Source organism: Bos mutus, chromosome 13 (genome assembly GCF_027580195.1).
Source record: "Bos mutus isolate GX-2022 chromosome 13, NWIPB_WYAK_1.1, whole genome shotgun sequence".
Classification (NCBI taxonomy): Eukaryota; Metazoa; Chordata; class Mammalia; order Artiodactyla; family Bovidae; genus Bos; species Bos mutus.
The window spans coordinates 15,598,759-15,621,219 of NC_091629.1; the positions used below are offsets into that span (position 1 = coordinate 15,598,759).

Here is a 22,461-nt window from a genome sequence, read left to right on the forward strand (position 1 = left end):
GCCCTTGTTTCTGCGGCAGAAACATCTGTTGCCAGAACAATAACAGCTGTGGCATCTGTTTTATGTAACAGAAAAGAGGAGGTGACTAACATACGGATGAATCCGTCCTTCCATTTATCAAAGGCAGAGCTGGACAGGTTGCATTTATGATCAGTGGAGTCTGGAGGAAAGGCATGAGCAGAATAAAGACGGTTTCCAAAAGACTGAAATGTCTGCCTGTCTGAGTAGCTGGCTTCGTATGCAGTGTGTCTATGGGCTTTTTTTTGAAATGCATTGCATTTCGTACTTTTAATAGCCTGGGCTAATCTTTAACTATCTTTTGCACTAAAGTGTGTGTAAAGGGCTTTTACAACTCTGGGCCAACTCTTTTGTGTACAAATTATTTTCCAACAAGCTGGGGTAATCCCTTTGTAAAAACAAGATTTTTTTTTTCTTTTAAGAGGCATCCAAATCAGTTGCTTTCTTTCCTGTGCAGAAAAAGGCGAGTTCTTTTGATCTTAAAAAAGAGCATTTACTTTTAACTTTGAGAGTTTGTTTGTATTGGGGACCCAGAAAAGAACTCTTTGAGTGAAGAAGGAAATAAAAGTAGATACATTGTATTTTAAGGCACTTATTCCTGTAGTTAATGGATTTTTAAGCAACAGTATTTTTCAAAATTTGGGAGTCAAGAATCTCTAGTTGAGATTAGAGCCAGGAGAAAATTAGGTGGGCTGATTATTATTACATGGTTGTCAATATAATTGTCTTAATGACAGCTAGCTTCCCTGCCAAGCTGCTAATAGCAACTCTAACTGTCGTTTATTTAGCATTTACAATGTGCCAGGCACTGTCCGGATGTTATTTTTATTCAGGAAAATAAGTATCGCATTAATCTGACACCAACAGGTGGTGTCAGGAATGACACTGTAAATACTAGACAGTAGCTGAAAACTGTAGACCGAGTTGGGAAAGATCATAAGGTCCGTACGTTAAGGCTCATGCTATCAGCGTTCTTCTCCTTTCTGTAAGTTTTTATTCCAAGGACTGCTTTTTCAATTTTCTTTCGAAAGTTAGAAAAATTGCCCTTTAAATGCCCCTTCCCTAAATGCAACAGTTCAGGAGCCTACTGAATAAACTTTCTGTTTAATTCAAAGTGAGTCTTCAAATGTATGCTGGCATCAAATCTTTGGCCTTTCCTGGTGGCTCAGATGGTAAAAGAATCTGCCTGCAGTTCAGGAGACTCAGGTTCAACCTCTGGGTTGGAAAGGTCCCCTGGAGAAGGGAATGGCACCCCACTCCAGTGTTCCTGCCTGGAGAATCCCACGGACAGAGGAGGCTGGCGGGCTACCGTCCATGGGGTCAACAGAGTCGCATATGGCAGAAGCAACTTAGCGTGCATGCACACATCAGATCTTTACTGAGTGTGACGCTACCAGACACAGGTGAGGCACGACCACGGTGGTGGACAGCATAAGGTCGCTGGCCTCAGGGAGTCTGTGGTCTAGCGAGAGAAGAGATGCAAAAAATCCACAGTTACAATGCAAGCACCCAGGGCTCTGGTGGGGGAGGCCAAGTATTGGGGAAGTTGTCCAGACTCAAGGAGAATCAGTCTAGGTGGCCCAGGGAAGCGTCCATCAAATATTTGCACCCGGAGCCCAGAGTCCTTGTCTTGGGTCAAGGACATCAATATTCATGAATATTTGAAAAACTACTGACTGTTTTACTTGAGCCTTGTGGCTTCCTGTTATTGGCCATGGGCTCCCCAGGCCATTCTGAGTTTTGCATGGTCACGTTTCATTTCCATGGGCTTCCAAAGCCAGCCCATTGCCCGAATTGAGAAAAGACTGCGTTATTTATGGGAAGAGAATGAAGGACTGAGTATCCCATCTCTGAATAGAAGTCTCTTGACACATCCAAACCCCCAAAGTAGTCAAGTAAACCAGTTCCGTCTCTGATAACCGACCCTTGAACATATTTAACCATAAAAACTTAAGGCAGTCAATCCATTCCTATCCTAAAAAATGGGCAGGAAGGTTTAAGAATTGTGCTTTATCAACTCTGTTTTTTTTAATTGCACGCTCTTTGGGACAGCACCTCAGCTGGAGTGGAATGAGTTCCAAAATCAAGTTTGATCCAGGAGGTGGGGGTCTGTGTTGGCAACATGGCAGGTATTTAATATAGCCAGGCCCGTGGGTGATATTTGGAAGTTACAGTAACCTCTCAGAAGATCTAAAAATCGCCACTCATTGTCCATGTGGAATTAAGTGCATTTGTTTCCTTAGACTCAGCCACGAAATTTGCATCTGTGTTTGTTACACAGAAAATTTCCATTTTTGGTTGGTTGTATCACTGGAATTTGAAATATGGAGTGCCCGCTCTGCCTGTCTGCCTGCATGCATGCTCAGTCCTGTCCTTTGCGACCCCATGGACTGTAGCCCGCCAGGCTCCTCTGTCCATGGATTCTCCAGGCAAGAATGCTGGAGTGGGTTGCCATGCCCTCCTCCAGGGGATCTTCCCGACCCAGGGATCAAACCTGCACTGGCCTATGTGCTGATAAAAATGGAAAAGTTATGAAAGAGCTGCTGATGTCTCTGCTAGTCCGTTAACTTGTGGATATTCAGATACATATGTTTGCAAAGATTTTTAACAACAACAGAACAGCCTTATTATTAAGAGTTCTGACCTGCTCTCTGGCTGTACAGCCTGTATTTAGGGGGAAAAATCAATTGTCTTGGAAGTGGAATGAAAGAGGATGGCCTTCAGAAAGTAACAGGAATAAAACTTCTCAATCAATGGCTTTCTTGGTGGAAAGAGCACATTATGCATCCGCGGCCATCAATGTATCGATTCAGAATTCTGAGGGTAAATTATGCCCTGGGCTCAGCTGTCCCTCCCCGCCAGCCCACACAAACCCTTCCCCCCAGTTTCACTGCTGTGTCCCTTGCTGGATTGGAATTCCAACCACAAACCCACAGAGCTGTGAACTGGGAAAAAGATACCACCATTTCATTCTAGGGGAAACACACAAATCTTCTGTGTTTTCAGAACGACAATCTTATTTTTGTGCCTCATAAAACTACATTCAGAGCATAGCATAATTAAAACAAGGCCAGAATTCATGAACAAATGAAGCATTTACTACATAGGCCAAAGAAAAGATAAATTATATGCCTGAAAGGTTTCACTGAGCTGTGATTCAACAAACCAATGTGTTGGCAGGGGGGCATTTTTTTTTTTCTCCTCTCTCCAACAATTGGACCAGAACTTTAAGATAAGCATTTATTTAGGAACTTCATTCCTCTGAAAACTGATCACATCATGGAAACTTTTTTGGTTAAAAAAAGAAAAACACTAAATTTCTGTTGTCACTGGCAATTCCAGAGGTGTCTTTGTGTGGGGGGTAAAGGGGTGTTTTAAGTGTTAAGCCAAACACAGATGCAGATTGAAACAAGGATATTCTTTTTCTTTTAAAGTTGAAGTAAATTTTGCGATTGTTATTTAAACACCAAATCTGTGCAAGGCATCTAAATGAAAAATTATGGTCCTGGACCCTCAAAGACTGTATAATCTAGTAAGAGACACACATTTTTAAGGGAGGCTGTGATAAAGGCACTGATCCACAAATTTGTTCAGGCTACAGATATTAAGAGAGCGTCGGATATTAAGCTACAGATATTAAGAGATGCGCTGATCATCTCAGTCTCAATATGCCCCAAACTGAACTGTTCATCCACACCCCACAGCGATTACAGCAAAATGCCCACTCATTTAATCCATAGGCGTCTCGTCTCAGGTGATGGCAACTCCATCTCACAGCACCGCTCTTTAGTGGTGGGGTTGGAACGGAAGAACCAAGGTCCCCGGAGTCCTCTGTGTAGCACAAAGCAGTGAGCTAACACATACGCGTTTCCGTCAGGCGACACGGGCTTCAGGCCTGCCTCCCTCACCTGTCGGCTGTGCGACCCTGGGCGAGTCACACAACTACCCTGAGCCTCAGTCTCTTCATCTGTACAATGGGGATAATAATCCTATCAGGCACGTTTTTACAGTTTTCACACCTATGAGAGCTAAGTCTTTGAGGTACTTAACACAGAGATATTGCATTTTGAGAAAAATAAAATTTAACTACTATCATGGTTTTTCTTCCTGTTACTTCACAATTTTAGTCTTTTTACTCTTCCCTTCCATAGTCTTCAACTAAAACTTGCAGAGATAGCACAATTGAATCCGACTTGAAAACTGCATACGCTGAGGCCTATGTCCTAATCTGGGCTGGAAAAAAAAGATGCAGAAGTGGTGAAATTATTTTAGAAAGAATAGAACTTCAGTGCTTATACACACGAGCCTCAGTTTCCTAGTCTGACACTCGAGGTCTCTACCAGCTCTCTTCTGTCTGTCTTCCTAACCATATTTTCTCCTATTCCCTTAAATTCATCTGGTCAAAATTGCCAACATGTGACCTGAGCAGACACCATCTGCTCCCCAGGCCTCTCTCTGCCTTCATCTCCTTCTCTCTCTGTTTATCAGAAATTAACTTTACCTTCAAGGGCCAAATTCTCCATGAAGCTGACCAGATGTCCCCCATCCTGGGTGGTTTCTGAGGACATGAATTCCTCTAGTATTCTGGGGGTATTCTATATATTCAGTGAAATTCTGCGATAAAATCTCTTTGAAGGAATCATCTCATTGAAACATCAAAATGTCCAAGAGAATTTTAATATCTTTATCATTTTACAGATTAAGAAATCAAAACTTTAGTGAAACCAAGCCACTTACCCCAATTATGCAGCAAAAAACAATTGTCCATCTCCAAAACCCATGCTTCTCATTCTCAATGTTATATTTTTACCAATTATTGGAAACTGCAATAACACCGTGAGTATGGAAAACTGAATGATAATGAGAGGAAGTGCTGTTCAAAAATGTTAGTACATGCAAATATGGAAATTCCAAGTTAACCTCAAATCAAAAGCAAACAAACAAGAAAACCCCACCTATCTCCAACATTAGAAAGGCCAAGTAAATTATGAGGTGTGTTTTTATTTCATGCTGTTTACCTCTGGTGATAAGGTCATGACTTAAGAGAAGTATCTAACCAAAAGACTTTGTCAAAACAGAGGGAAAACTCATCTTTAATTACCAAGTTATGAAATAAGCAAGTCTTTTAGCTGTGGTTGTTCAGTTGCTAAGTCATGTCCGACTCCGACCCCATGGACTGCAGCACGCCAGGCTTTCCTGTCCTTCACTATCTCATGGAGTTTTCTCAGACTCATGTCCATGGAGTCAGAGATGCCACCCGACCATCTCATCCTCTGTTGCCCCCTTTCCCAGCATCAGGGTCTTTTCCAATGAGTTGGCTTTTTTGCATCAGGTGGCCAAAGTATTGGAACTTCAGTTTCAGCTTCAGCAGCCGTCCTTCCAATGAATATTCAGGGTTGATTTCCTTTAGGAGTCACTGGTTTAATCCTTGCTGTTCAAGGGCCTCTCAAGAGTCTTCTACAGCACCACAATTCAAATTTTAGCTATAACACAATTTTAGCTATAGCACTGTAATTTTATGAACTTTATAAATTAGCACTAAGAAACATTTGATATGAAACATTTATAGTAGCCAAGGTGATGTGTAAGTGATAGGAGCCTGAATGGATATGGAAATGAGTTCAGATTCTACCACTTACTAGCTGTTTGGTAAAGTTAAATAATAGCAGTTGCCCCAGTTTTTAATAGCTTGTTATTCCTAGGCCAGACAGTAAGCATTTGGCACACCTTATCTGCTTTGATTCTTATAACAACACCACAAGGTAGACGTTTTTGTTGCCTTTGAACAAATGAGGAAACAGGCTCAGAGAAGTCAAGTTACTGGTTCAAGGCCACACAAGTGAATTGCAGGCAGAGCTGGAATTAAGACCCAGCAGTGAGCAAAGCCTGTGCCACTCTGTCATTTCAGAACCTGTGTTTCATCCACAAGAGGAAGACACTGCCTGCCCTCGAGGCTGCTGAGAGGACAGAGGTGACATAAGCTGTCAGCAGTCAGGAGGCCAAACAGAAGGGTGGTATTTGCTAAATGGTCAGAAGCTTAGAGATAAAGAATCATGAGCTGGAGCAAACGGTCTTCCAGCATGATGGAGTTGGAGTAGTAGATAATCTAGGGTAACTTTGGCTGCAATTAAAAAAAATAAAAATAAAACTGCGGACTCAACAGTAGCTTAGTTCATGTGGAAAATGTACATTTCTTGTACAAAATAAATAAGAATTCGAGAAGTGAAGGGTTCCGTCCAGTTGAGCATCTTCATGGCCCCAGGAAGCATCTGTCTCCAGCACCCTCTGGGTATCAACTTGGTTCACAGGCTTGATCCCTTGTGGGTGTTCGTTTTCTTTCTTTGTGGTATAGTTAATGTACAATATCCTATCACTTTCAGGCATACAACGCAGTGATTCACAATTTTTAAAGGTTATACTCCATTTACAGTTGCTATAAAATACTGGTTTTGTGGTTTTAAGAAGGCTGCCATAGTTCTAAGCAGTGTGTAGAGTCATAATGTCCTACCAGATGAAAGACGAGTTTCCTAAAATTTACCCATTGGAGGAGCTGAGTCACATGTTTGGTTGGAGGTGCAAGGTGGGGGAAGGGTGGAAAGTTCCTTCAACAGAAAGCAGGCTCTGCCAGCAAAGGTGATAAGCCACAGGTAGAAAGCAGATACATTATTTTCTATCCAACGTCATGTCAGAAACTCACTAAGTGGATGAGATGCTGCAGTATCTCCCGACGGTCATTTATTTAAATACACTCGTTGCACTGGCTCTTTAACTTGACTGTGACCCACAGAAAAAGATGGATGAGAGAAGAATCCACAGAAAGTGCCATTCTTACAGCAAGTAGCATGGGCTGGCATTTTCTACTCTTTCTAGCCTATTTCATTTGATAGTTTTTAATGCTAATTCTGGGCTTCCCTGGTGTCTCAGCAGTAAGGAATCCACCTGCCAATGCAGGAGATGCAGGTTCCATCCCTGGGTCAGGAAGATCCCCTGGAGGAGGGCCAGGCAACCCACTCCAGTTTTCTTTCCTGGGGAATCCGTGGACACAGGAGCCTGGCGGGCCACAGTCCATGGGGTTGCAAAGACTCAGACACAATTTAGTAATTACACAGCAACAATGCTGGTTTTGACCCACTGACTTGTGTTCCATTCCCCATATAGTCACAATCTGAAGTTGGAAGGACTCTTCTATCACCATCGTCCTTTTCACACAGGGAGACAGTGATCCTGAAGGGTGTGACTGCTTCCTGTGCAACTTGGTCTCTGCAGGTGGTCCTGCCTGGCACACCTCGGCAGGCAGTAATGTTCCTTAGATGAATCTGACAAGGATAAAGACGGTACCCATCATGTTCCAATTTCTCAAAGCGTGTTAGAGGATGTTGCTATAATCTCATGATAGCTCTGCTGAACACAACCTTCAAGAAAAATGGTTTCAAAACATTTATATGCTGTGTTGTTGTTGTATTTAGTTGCTGAGTCATGTCCGACTCTTTTGTGACTGTGATCCGCCAGGCCCTTCTGTCCTTGGGATTTCCCAGGCAAGAGTACTGGAGCCGGCTGCCATTTCCTTCTCCAACCCAGGGACTGAATCAACATCCCAGGCATTGGCAGGCAGATTCTTTACCACTGAGCCACCGAGTCCCCTGGACTGCAGGAGATCCACCAGTCCATCCTAAAGGAAATCCATCCTGACTATTCGTTGGAAGAACTGTGCTGAAGCTGAAGCTCCAATACTTTGGCCACCTGATGCAAAGAGCTAACTCATTGGAAAAGACCCTGATGCTGGGAGGGATTGGGGGCAGGAGGAGAAGGGGACCACAGAGGATGAGATGGCTGGATGGCATCACCAATGCAATGGACATGAGTTTGAGCAAGCTCCGGGAGTTGGTGATGGACAGGGAGGCCTGGCGTGCTGCAGACCATGGGATCACAAAGAGTCAGACATGACTGAGCGACTGAACTGAACTGAGCCACTAGGGGAGCAATATGTATGCTACAGATGCTTTAACAAACTGCAGAATCATATATCTCTCCTATTTATTTGATATTTTCATTCAGTCTTTAACATGTTATGGTGCTAATCCCCATGGTTGAATATTAATTGAATTGTATTTTGCAATGAACTTGCAAACTACGTTTTGAGTTTGCTTACCCTTTGGCATTATCCAGTCTTATTCTCTTCTTCAAGGCTATCAGAGCAGCCCTGATTCGGTGAGCATTTACTAACTCAGAAGAGCCAGAGGCAACTGACTGACTAACACAGAACAGCACTCAGAGGCGTGAAACAACTTGGCTGAGATCACACGGCTGGAAAGTGGCGGATTCCGGTCTGTCAGCTACGTGGTTGACCACTGTGTACATGAGCTCAAAAAGAGGGAACATTTCGGACTTTTAGAAACATCTTATATCTTGTTTAAATTCCTGAAGCTAGCATTTCCCAAACTGATATTCTGTAGACTCATCCGTTCAGTGGGATCAGCCTGGAAATAGAGTACCAGCATCAAACAGTTTTGGGAAATAGCAGTTGGTCTGTCCTCTCTCGAGAAGGTTCGCAGTGGACATCGGCCACTAAAGGCTCTGAGAAGTCCTCAGCAGGCACCCCTGCTCTGCTTTGTTTATCTGAGTGTTTCTCAGGCTTCAGTCTGCATAGAGCGATCATTTGTCCAGCCAGTTGGGTATATCTCCCAAGGAATGGTTCTTCTAGAAGATGCTGAGCTAGGCACATAGACCAAAGTTGAAAAATGGGCTCTCATGGGATGTATGAAGCTGCACACAGGTTTTATTTGACCTCTGTCCACGGAATTCTCCAGGCCAGAATACTGGAGTGGTGGCCCTTCTCTTCTCCAGGGGACCTTCGCGACCCAGGGATAGAACCCAGGTCTCCTGCATTGCAGGCAGATTCTTCACTGTCTGAGCCACCAGGGAAGCCCATTTGGCATATACAGTGTTTTATAATAATATTTTAGTCCATTGATAACATTTTGCAATTGACAAAGTTGACCGCAGTTTTGAAGTGTGAGATTTCAGTAGAATCCCTATTTCGCGTGTTTCTGAAAGTAGGAACGTCCCTCGGTGGTCGGGTATGCGCTGTGCCTGCCCTCCGGAGGGGCGCTCCTCCAGTTTGCCCGCGCACCCGCCTCCCCCGTCGGCCCCCAGAGCGCAGCTCCTGAGCTGCTCTTTGCGCTGCTCTGTTCTCATGGCAGAGTTGGGAGTACAGAAAAAATCCCCAACAGAGACCATTTTTCATCCTTCGTAGCCTGTAAGACAATTTGAAGCAATGTAGGCTAATAATAAATCCAGCCTTAGGGTCAGTTCGTAAGCAGGTGTTGAACAGTGAATCGGAAGGATCAGTACTTTTCGTTTATTCATTCATCAAACATCTGAGTGCTTTCTTTGTGCCAGGAATGATTTTAGGATGAACAGAATGTTATACCCCGTGCGAGCTTTCATTATAGCATAAAGATCAACAATTTTGTTGTTGTTCATTCGCTCAGTCGTATCCGACTCTTTACAACCCCATGGACCTCAGCACACCAGGCCTCCCTGTCCATCACCATCTCCCAGAGTTTACTCAGATTCATGTCCATTAAGTTAATGATGCCATCCAGCCATCTCATCCTCTGCTGCCCTCTTCTCCTTTTGCCCCCAATCTTTCCCAGCATCAGGGTCTTTTCCAGTGAGTCTCCTCTTCGCATTAGGTGGCCAAAGAATTGGAGCTTCAGCTGCAGCATCAATCCTTCCAATGAATATTCAGGGTTCATTTCCTTTAGGATTGACTGGTTTGATCTCCTTGCAGTCCAAGGGACTCTCAAGCGTCTTCTCCAGCACCAAATTCAAAGGCACCAATTCTTCGGCGCTCAGCCTTCTTTATGGTCCAACTCTCATATCTGTACGTGACTACTGGAAAAACCATAGCTTTGACAGTACGGACCTTTGTTGGCAAAGTGATGTCTCTGCTTTTTATGCTGTCAAGGCTATGATCCGTGAAGGAGAAGACCAATAACCAAGAAAATAAGCAGTTCCAGTGTATGAAAAGGGTCACGAATGAAATAAACAGAGTTTTGAGATAGAAAGCAGAGGAGAGAGGAAGCTGATAATTAGGATTGGATAGAGGGTGGGGTCAGGAAATATTCGGTCTAATGCAAAAATTCAGGAAAAAAGATGTCATTTTTCTTTTCCTGAATAAGTCCAAACAATTCTTAGAAAATATGCAGCCTAATTTTGCAGCATTCAAAACCGTTTTCTCACTTTCGGGAAGTGTTTGTTAAACAGATGACGAACTTGTTCCAGGCTATGGGTTATCTGTTTTTGTATTTTAAAGTTTTTTTTTTTTAATGTTGGATCTTTTTTCTCTCTAATAAATGTAAAATATCGTTATCAGCCTGGGGGTTGTCCATGTTGGAACTAATCACAGGACAGAAGCGCCTTCCACAGATTCTCTTTTGCCCGACATGACCTGGAATTACTCTGTGCCCACTCTTTACCCACTGTAATCGTATTTTTCAATTTTATATCATACATAGCGGACTTTATTTAAGGATATGCCAACTCCTGTGTCCTTAGGAATATCCCCAAAGTAATTACTGCTGCCAGAAAAAGAAGCAAGGAAAGAACGTTTTATTGCTTAATTCTCTACCCGCATTTCACTTGCCATCGGAAATCAAGTTGAAAAATTCACTTACCCCTCAAGTGGAGGAGTTGCTGAGAGAGAAAATGGAAAACCCTTATTTATAGGAAGAAAGTGTGAATTGCTTTCTCTGATAGATTTCTTTCCACCTTCCACCTATGACTAACATGGACAGCTGGTTTGTTTAATCTCATAAATATAACATCTCTGCCTCGGTCAATACCGTGGGCTAACGAGGCTGTATCATGTCAAGGTGCTGTGTTACACTTCTGCTGCCAAAGGTATAAGATGAGCTATTAATAACCTGAGGTTATGTCTACAGAGTATTAAAACAGGTGGTGAGCTTGTGATTTGTAATAAAGTATATCATACGGGATAATTGGTCCAACCTGGCTTGATTCAATCAGGTTAAGCAGCTAAAATGAACAGGGTTGCCTCTCTCCTTCCAAAAAAAAAGAGTAAATGGGTCAGTGGAGCATTTTTAGATCTGTGTCGTGAAGATTCTCCCACCTAGAAAACACGCCAGAAGACGATGAAAAGTCTAGATTTCAGGAGCTTCCCTGGTGGTCCAGCGGTTAACAACCTGCCTTCCAGTACAGGGGACAGAGGCTCAGTCCCTGGTTGGGGAACTAAGATCCCACATCCGATGCTGCAGAGCAGCTAAGCCCACATGCCATCCTGGAGGGCCTGAGTACAGCAACAAAGACCCTACGAGACACGGCGAAGGTCACGTGTGCTGCAACTAAGTCCTAAATACATTTTACAAATACATAAACTTTTTAAAGTTACCAATGTGAGTTTTTTTTTTAATCTAGATTTTACACTTCATATTTTTATGTTATTTTATTGCCCTCTGAAGTGTCTGGTAATTTCTTAATCAACTTCTTGGCTCACTAGGAAGTTTATTTCAACTGTGGCACTCTGGCAGTACACAATTTTTAAGTCTTACGAAATTTGAAAGGACGATATGACATCTGGGAATTTATTGAGAAAATGTGTAACATTTATCCATAAGGTTTTGTGTTTTTTGAAGTCCCACATTATTTGTAAGAGAAAAGTTCAGTCACTCAGTCATGTCCCACTCTTTGTGACCCCATGGACTGCAGCACGCCAGGCCTCCCTGTCCATCACCATCTCCTAGAGTTTACTCAAACCCATGTCTATTGAGTCAGTGATTCCATCCAACCATCTCATCCTCTGTCATCCCCTTCTCCTCTTGCCATCAATCTTTCCCAGTATCAGGGTCTTTTCCAATGAGTCAGTATTTGGCCAATACTTGTCATGTGGCCAAAGTATTGGAGTTTCAGCTTCAGCATCAGTCCTTCCAGTGAACACCCAGGACTTTAGGATGGACTGGTTGGATCTCCTTGCAGTCCAAGGGACTCTCAAGAGTCCTCTCCAACACCACAGTTCAAAAGCATCAAAGCTCAGCTTTCTTTATAGTCCAACTCTCACATCCATACATGATCACTGGAGAAACCATAGCCTTGACAAGACAGACCTTTGTCAGCAAAGTAATGTCTCTGCTTTTTAATACGCTGTCTGGGTTGGTCTTAGTTTTGCAAGTTGGGAAGATCTAAAAGATCTAGTTAGACTTTGCACTGACTCTGGTATACCCTTACACTGGAGATCATGAACAAGATGACATAGAAATAGAATTATTGATTGTGAAGATAGCTATAACATAGCATTAAATAAGAAAATCAAGTTTCAAAGTAGTGTATACTTTGTAGTGTATTTATCCCTTTAGGATAAACGTTTGCCCTGCCTGTCCACATGTAGATTCATCCTTCTACCCAAAGAGGGACTTGAAATGCAAAACTGCAGATTGTTGGCAGTAGTTATTTGCTGTCATGGGATAATGGGTGCAGTTAATACTTTTATTCTGTGCTCATGTAAATTTTCTCTTTTTTATGCATGAAGCAAGCACGGAGTACTGCCTATGTATAAGGAAAATATTGCAATCTAGGTAGTTTCCCAGTTCCTCCACTAGACGGCGCTATGGAGCTTGCGCCGTCCTGAGCTGTATTAGAAACTGCAGCAGTAACCAGAGGTTTAACAGGGGTTATTTTCACTTACAGTCATTCTGGAACTGTGCAATCCAGAGGTTGCGTGGCAATTTCTTGTTCAGAAATAATACTGGCTTTTAAAACGCACAGCCAATGTGTGTTTTGGAAAGAGAAAACGCTGCGGATGGGCAGTTTTCCAAGTCCTTTCGTAACTATTTTACGGTTGTGCTACTTCTTTCCTTATTTTTGCCATGAGCTTAAAAGATGTGAATGCATTTCTATCCGTTGATGTGAACTGGGCAAGAATAGTGGTAAAGGGCTTCCCTGGTAGTCCGGTGGTTGAGAATCCAGAATACAGGGGACACAGGTTTGATCCCTGGTCCAGGAAGATCGCACATGCCTCAGAGCAAGTAAGCCTGGGGGCCACAGTTACTGAAGCCCGGCCACGCTGGAGCCTGAGCTCTGCAGCAAGAGAAGCCACTGCAGTGAGAAGCCCTGCTCCACAAAACCGGAGAAAGCTTGCCCAGAGCAGCCAAAAATACACATGTAAATAAATCTTAGAATAGAGGAAAAAAAGTAAAAATACAAAATAAACTCCCGGGATAGATCCTCCTTCGGTGGTTTTGAGCTTTGTAGTAAAACGAGGTGTTAAAGAAAAATTCCCAAATTACTTCAGAAATGTTAAATTTCCACTGAACATTTTTAGTAGACTTTGGTCTTGGAATCCCTTCCTGCTTATTTGATTGATTTCTTGCCCTTCTAAGAAAACTGAAGGATGCGTGTTTAGCTTTGAGCGTGCACGGATCCCATTTGTCACCATCGGTGTGACGGTGGGCGTGTGCAGGCGGTGTGCTGCTGGAGGGAGAACAGCGAGGCCTGGGCGTTTGTCTGGAGCCCGCTGTTGCTGAGCCGGTGACGGCCTTGTGTGTCTGGGGCAACCGCGTGGGAGAGGAAGCGGAGCTCTCCCTTTTATCCCAGACAGCATGTGGCTCGAATTTCTAACAGATGGAAGAGAGTCGGGTAATGGGTTTCTGTACCAGTCGACATTGCTTAGACAAATCTTCCCGTGTTAAGCTGCGTGTTGGACCGTGATTCTTGGTACAAAAACTCACAATGAACCCAGTGCTGCCCGATTGGTGGGGACCTCTAGATGAGGTAGACGTTCATTACAAGTAGTTCCAGGCGAGGCTTTTTTAGCCTTGATCATCCTGCCTTCACGTATATTCTCACTTGGACAATGCAGACCTTGCTTTGAGGGAGAAGGAACCCAGCTGACAATTTACAGTGGGAGGAAGGTGCCAGAAGCCCCATGTGGGTTTGATCATAGACAATCAAGGTATGATAAGGCAGCACGGTTTTTCAACATGACAAATTGTGGTCTGGTAACTACTGTTTCAATCTGTCTGCCCTTTGAAGCCGACTGAAAGGGAAAGAATATATGTAGGCCTCTTCCGCACAGATGAAAAACACGCTGACCCCATGCACACCTGTTTGCTTAAAAAGAAGTTTCCAGGTAGTTCCTGGAGAGTGCCTGTGTTTCTGTCTGAAATTTCTGTTTGCTCAGAATGATCCGGAGGCCTGATGAAAATAGCAAAGATGTATTTGTAGTTAAGGACAAAGCTCCTACAAATAACCCAGTAGTCCAGGCACAGGCCACACGCTGGTGGCCGTGGGCCGGCTCGCCGTCCCCCGCGTGCCGTTGGGCTCTCTGGACGGCTTCTGTGGATCTGGCGTCAGTCGGCCCATTCTGTCGTGTTTGTTCAGTTTGTGCGTGCTGGGTCTCCGCTGCTGTGCTGGCTCTTCTGTAGCTGCGGCATCTCCCCTTGCTGTGCAGCGGGGCTCCAGGACGCGCGGGCTCAGTCCTGTGGCTCCCGGCTCCGGAGCGCCGGCTCGGTAGTTGGAGCCCACGGCCTTAGCTGCTTCTCGGGTGTGGGATCTTCTCAGACGGGAGTCGAAACTGCGTCCCCTGCAGGCGGACTCTTCACCACTGAGCCAGCAGGGAAGCCACACATTTTGTTTTAATTTTAATTTTTAATACAGAATGCGTTCACATGACTCAAAATACGAAATTATTAAACGGCGTACTTGTCTAGCAATTCCGCTCCCGCCAGATAATCACTGTATTTTTAAATGAATCTTTCCTGAGCATATGCAAGCAGAAGACAAGCATAAACTCACGCTCCTTCTTGTTTACTCAAATGCTAATCTACTATGCACTGTGTTCTGGCCCGTGCTTTCTTTCCCCAGCTGACACTACTGTCTTTATCTGTACAGCGTCCAAATCTGGAACACACAGTTTTCCAGTGAATGGATGTACCATGAGTTATTTACCCAGGACTTTATTAATGACGTTTGGCATGTTTCCCAGCATTTGCTATGACCTCACTGTAGTAAGTAAGCTTGTGCATTTGTTATTTCACACTTACGTGAACTCAACTCTTGAGAGCGGAGTCGCTGGTGAAGGCACATATGCTTCTGTGGTGCCCTTCACCCGCCATCCGCTTGGCTGCAGCACGCAGGGTCTGCATCACGGGGCACGGCCTCACTGGTTTCCGCTCAAGGAGTTTAGTTGCTCCACAGTGTTTGGGATCTCAAGTTCCCCAATCAGGGATCGACCCACATCCCCTGCATTGCAAGACGGATTCTTAACCACTGGACCACCAGGGACTTCTTGAAAGAATATACGTGTGTTTAATTTTAGTTGGTAGTGCCAGAATTCCGACCCTCCCTCCATCGGGACTGAAGCTACTTCACTCAGTAAAACACGAGGGCGCCTGCTTCTCACCCCAGCCTCCTCACAGAACGTCTTCAAACATTCAGACTTTTTGACTTTCGACCATTCCTTTCACGACTTCCGGAGTTTCAGTCAAAGTTACAAAAGCTCTGTCAATCCAAAATTATGGAAGCGTTTCCTGAGTGCTCTACTAGTGTGTTTATCCATTTAGATTTTCCCCGGAGTAGGATTATGGCACTGGAGAAGGAACTGGCAACCCACTCCAGTATTCTTGCCTGGAGAATCCCACGGACAAAGGAGCCTGGTGGGCTACAGTCCACGGGGTCGCAAAGAGTCGAACATGACTGAGCAACTAACACACACACACAGTATTATGGTGCTGTGTTAACTTTTTAGATGGCCACCCCTGTCCCTACGTCTTCAATATAAAAAGCCCTTTAATATAAAAAGCCTGTATCACACACTAAACTCGCATATGTCTTTGGTCGAAATGTGTTACATGTGGTTCTTCTGTGTGCTCAGTCGTGCCTGACTCTTTGTGACCCCATGGACTCCATCCCGCCAGGCTCCTCTGTCCAGGAGATTTCCCAGGCAAGAACACTGGAGTGGGTTGCCATTTCCTACTCCAGGGGATCTTCCCAGACCCAGGGATCGAACCTGTGTTATATGTGAATGATGACAAATGTGGGGAAAATAGCAGGGAAGAGGAATAGAGACAAGGGAAATTAAAACAGGATAACTCTTTGTACAAAGTTGATATTTGGGTAAACCCCTGAAGGAAGGGAGGTGTGAGGCAGTGTACTTAAAAGCTTTTTGCTGCTGAAATCATTTGGGCCTAGGGTCAAATCCTAGCTTTAGTCTAAGATCAAAGGCAAGTTATTTATTCTTTTCATGAATCAATTTATTTATCAGTAAAAATGGCGTGACAAATCGTTATAAGAACTAAATGAGATCTTTTTAACTAGCTTAGCATTGGGCTTGACATATAAAGGTTGATCATTATCATTATAATGATATTACCATGGACATTTTTCCTTCTCATCCACATTCCTCAAAGAATGTATGGCTGCAAAATATCCCATCACGTGGTCCACAGGTAAATTCCACATGTTACTATGACATGCTGCTTCATTGTTCTAGGATTGTGGGGACTTTTGAGTGGTTCTTCATTCCTACTTTTTCAGCCCTCTCCGGTAATGCTTGTATAAACTTTTTAGTCTTTTTAAACTTTTTGTTCATTTATTTTATTCCTGCCGCTCGGGGTCTTCACTGCTGCGTGCAGGCCTCCTCTAGTTGTGGCGAGCGGGGGCGCCTCTAGTTCTGGTTCCCGGGCTTCTCACTGCGGCGGCTTCTCTTGTCACCGAGCGTGGGGCTCTGGCACACAGGATCAGTGTTTGTGGCGCGTGGGGTCTTCCTGGACCAGCAGTCAAACCCGTACCTCCTGTTCAGCAGGTGGATTCTTAACCACTGGACCACCAGTGAAAGAAAGTGAAAGTCGCTCAGTTGAGTCCGCCTCTTTGCAGCCCCAGGGACTGTATAGAATTCTCCAGGCCAGAATACTGGAGTGGGTAGCCTATCCTTTTTCCAGCAGATCTTCCCAGCCCAGGAATTGAACTGGGGTCTCCTGCATTGCAGGCGGGTTCTTTACCATTGAGCTGCCGGGGAAGCCTGTCTTGCCCCCTGGATCTCAGTCGAACTGAATAACCTGCCCCTGAAGCCCTTCCCACCTGGGTTCCCACCTCATCCTTTCCTTTCATGTCCTTCCTGCCGTCTGAAACTCCTCTCCACCCCAGCCCTCCCCACCCCATGTGTCCACCCGCAGCTCAGGCTCCAGGGCCGAGGGCAGATGCTGCTCCATCTTCAACCCTTCCTCGTCCCTCTAGCTCAGCTGTTCTCATCCTTGACGCACACTGGAATCACCCAGAGGCTCTAAGAATGATGATGCCTGAGCCTCACCTCCAGACATTCGATCAGATTGGTTCAGGGAGTGTCTGGGTGTTAACGCTGGTGTAAAATGCTGCCCAGCGGATTCTGAATGGCAGCTAAGTGGGCTCGTGGGACTCGTGTTTCCTTGTACCCAGGTTCTTCTTCTTTGCCAGCCTTTATCCACGGTGAGACTGGAAGCACTTCGAGACAGGAACGTCTCTGGTTCAACTTTGTCAGTCTCACCAGGCTCAAGATGAGGCTCAGTAACCTAACAGTGATGACGACAGTAACAGCGTTTACTGACTGTTTGCTGTGTGCTTGATGCTTTCAAACTGTGGTGTTGGAGAACATTCTTGAGAGCCCCTTGGACTGCAGGGAGATCCAACCAGTCCATCCCAAAGGAAATCAGTCCTGAATGTTCATCAGGAAGACTGATGTTGAAGCTGGCACTCCAATACTTTGGCCACCTGATGCAAAGAATTGACTTATTTGAGAAAACCCTGATGCTGGGAGGGATTGAGGGCAGGAGGAGAAGGGGACGACAGAGGATGAGATGGTTGGATGGCATCACCAACTCGATGGACGTGAGTTTGAGCAATAGTGGAGGACAGGGGAGCCTGGCGGGCTGCGTCCGTGGGGTCACGAAGAGTCAGACACGACTTGGCAACTAAACAGCAAAACGACACTGTGTGCTACAGACGCGCTAAACCCTTGGACAGACCATCCCACTGACACCCCAGCGACCCTCAGAGGCAGGTGCTGCTCTTTCGGCCCATGAACACTCTAGACACAGACATCAGGGAACACGAAAAGGCAGGGGTGTGAACGGAGCAGAGGGCGGAGCCTGGGCGGGCTGGCTCCGGGTGGCACTCACACCGTGGGGCTGCTCTACAGTTTGCAAGTGCTCAGGATTCCCCCACCACGTTACTGAACGAAGGTGAATGAGTGAGTAGGTGGAAATAAGCAACTCTCTCCAAGGATCAGCTCCAGCAGCCCTGGTGGGGCACTTCATTAGATTTAGTGCTGGTATCACATCCATGCTGGCTCATCTTACACACACCTGTTTGATGATTTATGTAACTTTTTTGATTTAATATTTCATCTAAAGTTTTTCTACTCAACTCTACCCAAGCAAAACTGTTCATTGTACCAAAGAAGTATCTTTCCAAACAAACACTCCTAAAGAATAACTTCATGCATCTGTATGTGTCCATGTGTATGCACCACCTAAAATCAGATCATCGCCCACACAGGCGCACCACATGCTAAGCGCCATGGTGCTTCAGTCATGTTCGCCTCTTTGAGACCTCGTGGACTGTAGCTCGCCAGGCTCCCTGTCCATGGGTTTTCCGAGGCACGAATACTGGAGTGGGTTGCCATTACCTTTTCCAGGGGATCTTCCTGACCCAGGGATTGAACCCACATCTCCTGCATTGGCAGGTGGGTTCCTCACCACTAGCATCTGCGAAGCCACTCATCCGCTAGACACAAAATTTTCAACCATCCTCTTTATCAACCTACTTCACAACCTGGATCCGAATTACACCTTGAAATTATCAAAAAATTCAACTCATATTAGACTTCGAATATGAACAGGAAAGGGCTTCCCAGGTGGCACTAATGGTAAATAACCCCCCTGCCAATGCAGGAGATGTAAGAGACCCAGGTTCAATCCCTGGTCAGGAAGATCCCCTGGAGGAGGGCATGGCAACCCACTCTAGCATTTCTGCCTGGAGAATTCCATGGACAGAGGAGCCTGGCGGGCTACAGTCCGTGGGGTCTCAAAGAGTCGGACACGACTGAAGGGACTTAGCAGAGCACAGCACACAGCATGAACAAGAAGTTATATTAGAACCTGTTTAAAGGGGCATCTCTCCCCAGGTAAAACTCCTTCTGCCTGGGATGAACTAGAAAAGCTGAGAACTTAGAGCTGTGGCTCTGATCTGAGTTGGGTTTTATGAAGTTCCAGCTCTTTCAGAGGCATTTCACAAAAAGCTCTGCTCCATGTAGAGAGAGCTCTGGAACTGAGGAAAACTCTGTGGAATACACACATTATTATTACCTTTTAAAATATTCACCAAAATGTGTTTATATATTTTCATAGCTGTTCAAAAAAAAGCAGCCCCATTCTTTCTTTGGCCATGCCATGCAGCATGTGGGATCTTAGTTCCCCAACCAGGAATCGAACCCACGCCCCCTGTGTTGGAAGTGCTGAGTCTTAACCACTGGGCCACCAGGGAAGTTCCAAAGAAAGCCCCATTTCTGATGCAGACTCTTCTGGCTTGGTCCTTGGCACTAGGCTAACCTATATGCCAAGTGATTCGGCATGGGGAGGCGATCTAGAAACCCAAAGAAGGAAACAGGTCCTGTGGGTGCTGTGACCCAGAGAGATTTCAGCGAAGGATAAAACTTGAGCCCAAGCCTGCAGAATGCATGGGTTGGAAGTAACCTGGCTTGGCCCAAGGTCATGGGAGTGAAGAAAACAAAAAAGGCCGCTTTGGCAAGCATCCTGCCATCCTGGGTGGGTTAGAAGAGGACGTCCATCCCTGTGCCCCAGCTTTTCACCAACAAACTCCCAGATCCTGAAGTCGGAATTATGATTCTAAAACATCAGTGCGTTTCTTAGCTGATACAATCCACCACCATGGGGACGGTGGGAAACCGCATAGAAGGATCTCCCACAATCAGACCGGGGGAGCACAGGGCACTGGCGTCCTGCACAGCCTTTCTGCAGAGCTGGGAGAAAAGGGGTTTTGTTTGGGACGCGCCCTGCCGTGTTTGCTCGCCTCTGGCTCCGGACAGTGTCCCTCCGACTGACTGCAGATGCTGATTCTGTTAGAAGAGGGGGCGGGGAAGGAAGAGCGACTCTCATAAGCCCCTGATTGTTCTGCATCCCCGTGGGCAGAAGAAGTATGGCTGGAATTAGCGGGTAAGGGAGAAAGAGGCGGGAAGCAAAAATATTGCTTTGAGAGTCCACATTCAACAAGTTGCAACCGTGAAAACTCTGTCTCGATCCTAGGACTTAGTTGACGGCAAGGGAAAGGGAGGACAGGAAGTCCTAACTGTGAGCTGCTCTGTCCCCGGGGACCCTGAGCAACTGGAGATTGCAAAGGAGGACGCCCAGGCAGAGAACAGTTCCATCATGAGCTTCTTTAAAACCCTGGTAAGTAATTTCAACTCCTTTTCTACTCTATTCCTAAGTCTTATTTGAGAAAGTTTTGCTAGCTCTAAGAATGACGGGCTTGAATGGCACTGCTCTAAACGGGGTGTCATCTTGGTGTAGCCGGACCCTGGAGAACAGGGAAAGGTGTTTCGTAAGGGAGTTGACTTTCAGCGAAGGAGCCTTTACTGCTGGCAACTGTGAGAAGCATGGCAGGTGACCAAACCATAGCCACGCTGTTGTTCAGCGGCGAAGTCGTGTCCAACTTACATGCGGCCCCGTGGACTGCAGGGTGCCAGGCTCCCTGTCCTTCACTGTCTCCTGGGGTTTGCTCAGATTCACCTCCGTGGAGTCAGTGATGCTATTTAGCCATCTCATCCTCGGCTGCCCCTCTCCTTTTGCTTTCAGTACACGTGAGCCATGTGGTCATGGAACTCTACCGCAGTTGGTGTCTTATGGTCATTGACTATAAAAATAATTGGAAAAAACTTCCCTGAGTTGCTGACCTGTCAAAGCGTTTTTGCCACTCAAATGGCAAATTGAACTGTAGAAGTCACTTTCTATCTTGTTACGTCTAAAGCTCTCATCGGGTTGAGGCAGGGACCCACGCCTTCCATTGCTTGCTCATCTCTGACTCTTCAGGACCCACAGCTTGGCACGTGCCAGACACTCAGAAAAGGGCTGAGTGAGTGCATGCATAATTAAACAGAGAGCTTCAAGCATTTGGGCTATTTCCAAAGACAAAGACCAGCTTTGAAAGATAAAACAGAAAAAAATCAACAGAGTGTGCGACAAACACCAAAGGGCTGTATGTTTGTTTGGATCAGTGGGAGCCTTGCTGGAAAGTCTGGCCTTCCAGGAGACACACTTGAATGCAGTCAAGCTCTGGGTGAATGTATAAGATCTGATGCATTTCACTATAAAATATTAACTTCATTAACTTTTCTATACCTAGGCATTAACAGGATTTCTTATTATATTCCTTACCTGTAGAGTAAACTGGACTGTGTTAAAGAAAAATATGAAATAAGGACTTCCCTGGGGGCCCAGCATTTAGGACTTGATGCTTTCACTGTGGGCCCCTGGGTTCAGTACCTGGTTGGGGAACTATGATTCTGCAGCAAGGCCAAAAAAAGAAAGGAAAGAGAGAGAGAGAGAGAAAATAAATAAATAAAATCACCCTAAAGAGCTGTGGTTTGTAACATCTGTTTTTTTCAAACTTTTAAGGTTTCGCCTCACAAAGCCGAAACTAAAAAAGATCCAGAAGACACGGTAGGTAGCCTGAAGTGTGTTTATATTTGGGTTTGTGTGTGGAACTGGATTTGGGTTTCTGTCCTCTTTGTTTTTTGAATTGTGTGTGTGTGTGTAGATACATATATACATATTTAGCAATTTAATACTGCCGTTAGGTCGTCCTTAAAATGTTCCATTTATGTTAATGGTATTTGAATGAAAATTTTGGTGGAAAACTTGAAATATGTGCCAATTGTGGCTAAATAATGTCACAAAAACCAGTTTCTTGCACAGAATTAGAACAGACTACTAATAATTATATAGCATCTTGGACTTTTTCGTCGTGTGTGGAGAGACCCAGGGAATAGAGTAAAAGCCACTGGAAATGAGAAAGCGGTGGGACTCAATTTAAAGCAGATGTAAGCCTCTGGGCTTTTGGTTTTCAAAAACTATGTCCTGCTTGGTTTTTCATGTCATTTGAAAAAAAAAATAATCTCTACTGCCATGGCAATTGCTTGGTGGCACGAAACAGCCACGAGTTGACATTTGCCAAATGGAGGGGTTAGGATGCCCTGGAGAGCATGCCCTTTTTCACTGTCATCCTAGAAATTCAGCTGGTTCCTCTCAAAGTACATTTTGTCTGCAACGGCGACTTTCTAGAGATGTTTTCCCTTTACACTGGACAGAGCCGGTTTTCTTCAGTAGGACACATGGTTTGAATTTCCCGGGAATCACGAGGATAACTGACCCTGGTGAC

General features: G+C 45.1%; 1 protein-coding gene across 12 annotated transcripts in view; it reads left to right on the forward strand.

Annotated features, from left to right (window-relative positions):
- BCAS1 (brain enriched myelin associated protein 1) overlaps positions 1–22,461 on the forward strand; it is a 100,012-nt gene that overhangs the window by 34,048 nt on the left and 43,503 nt on the right. For all 12 annotated transcript variants that reach the window (XM_070381007.1, XM_070381002.1, XM_070381009.1 and 9 more), the window contains exons 5-6: positions 20,331–20,474; positions 21,699–21,743. In XM_070381007.1, coding sequence (XP_070237108.1) covers positions 20,331–20,474; positions 21,699–21,743 — 189 coding nt within the window. The remainder of the gene's footprint in view (positions 1–20,330; positions 20,475–21,698; positions 21,744–22,461) is intronic.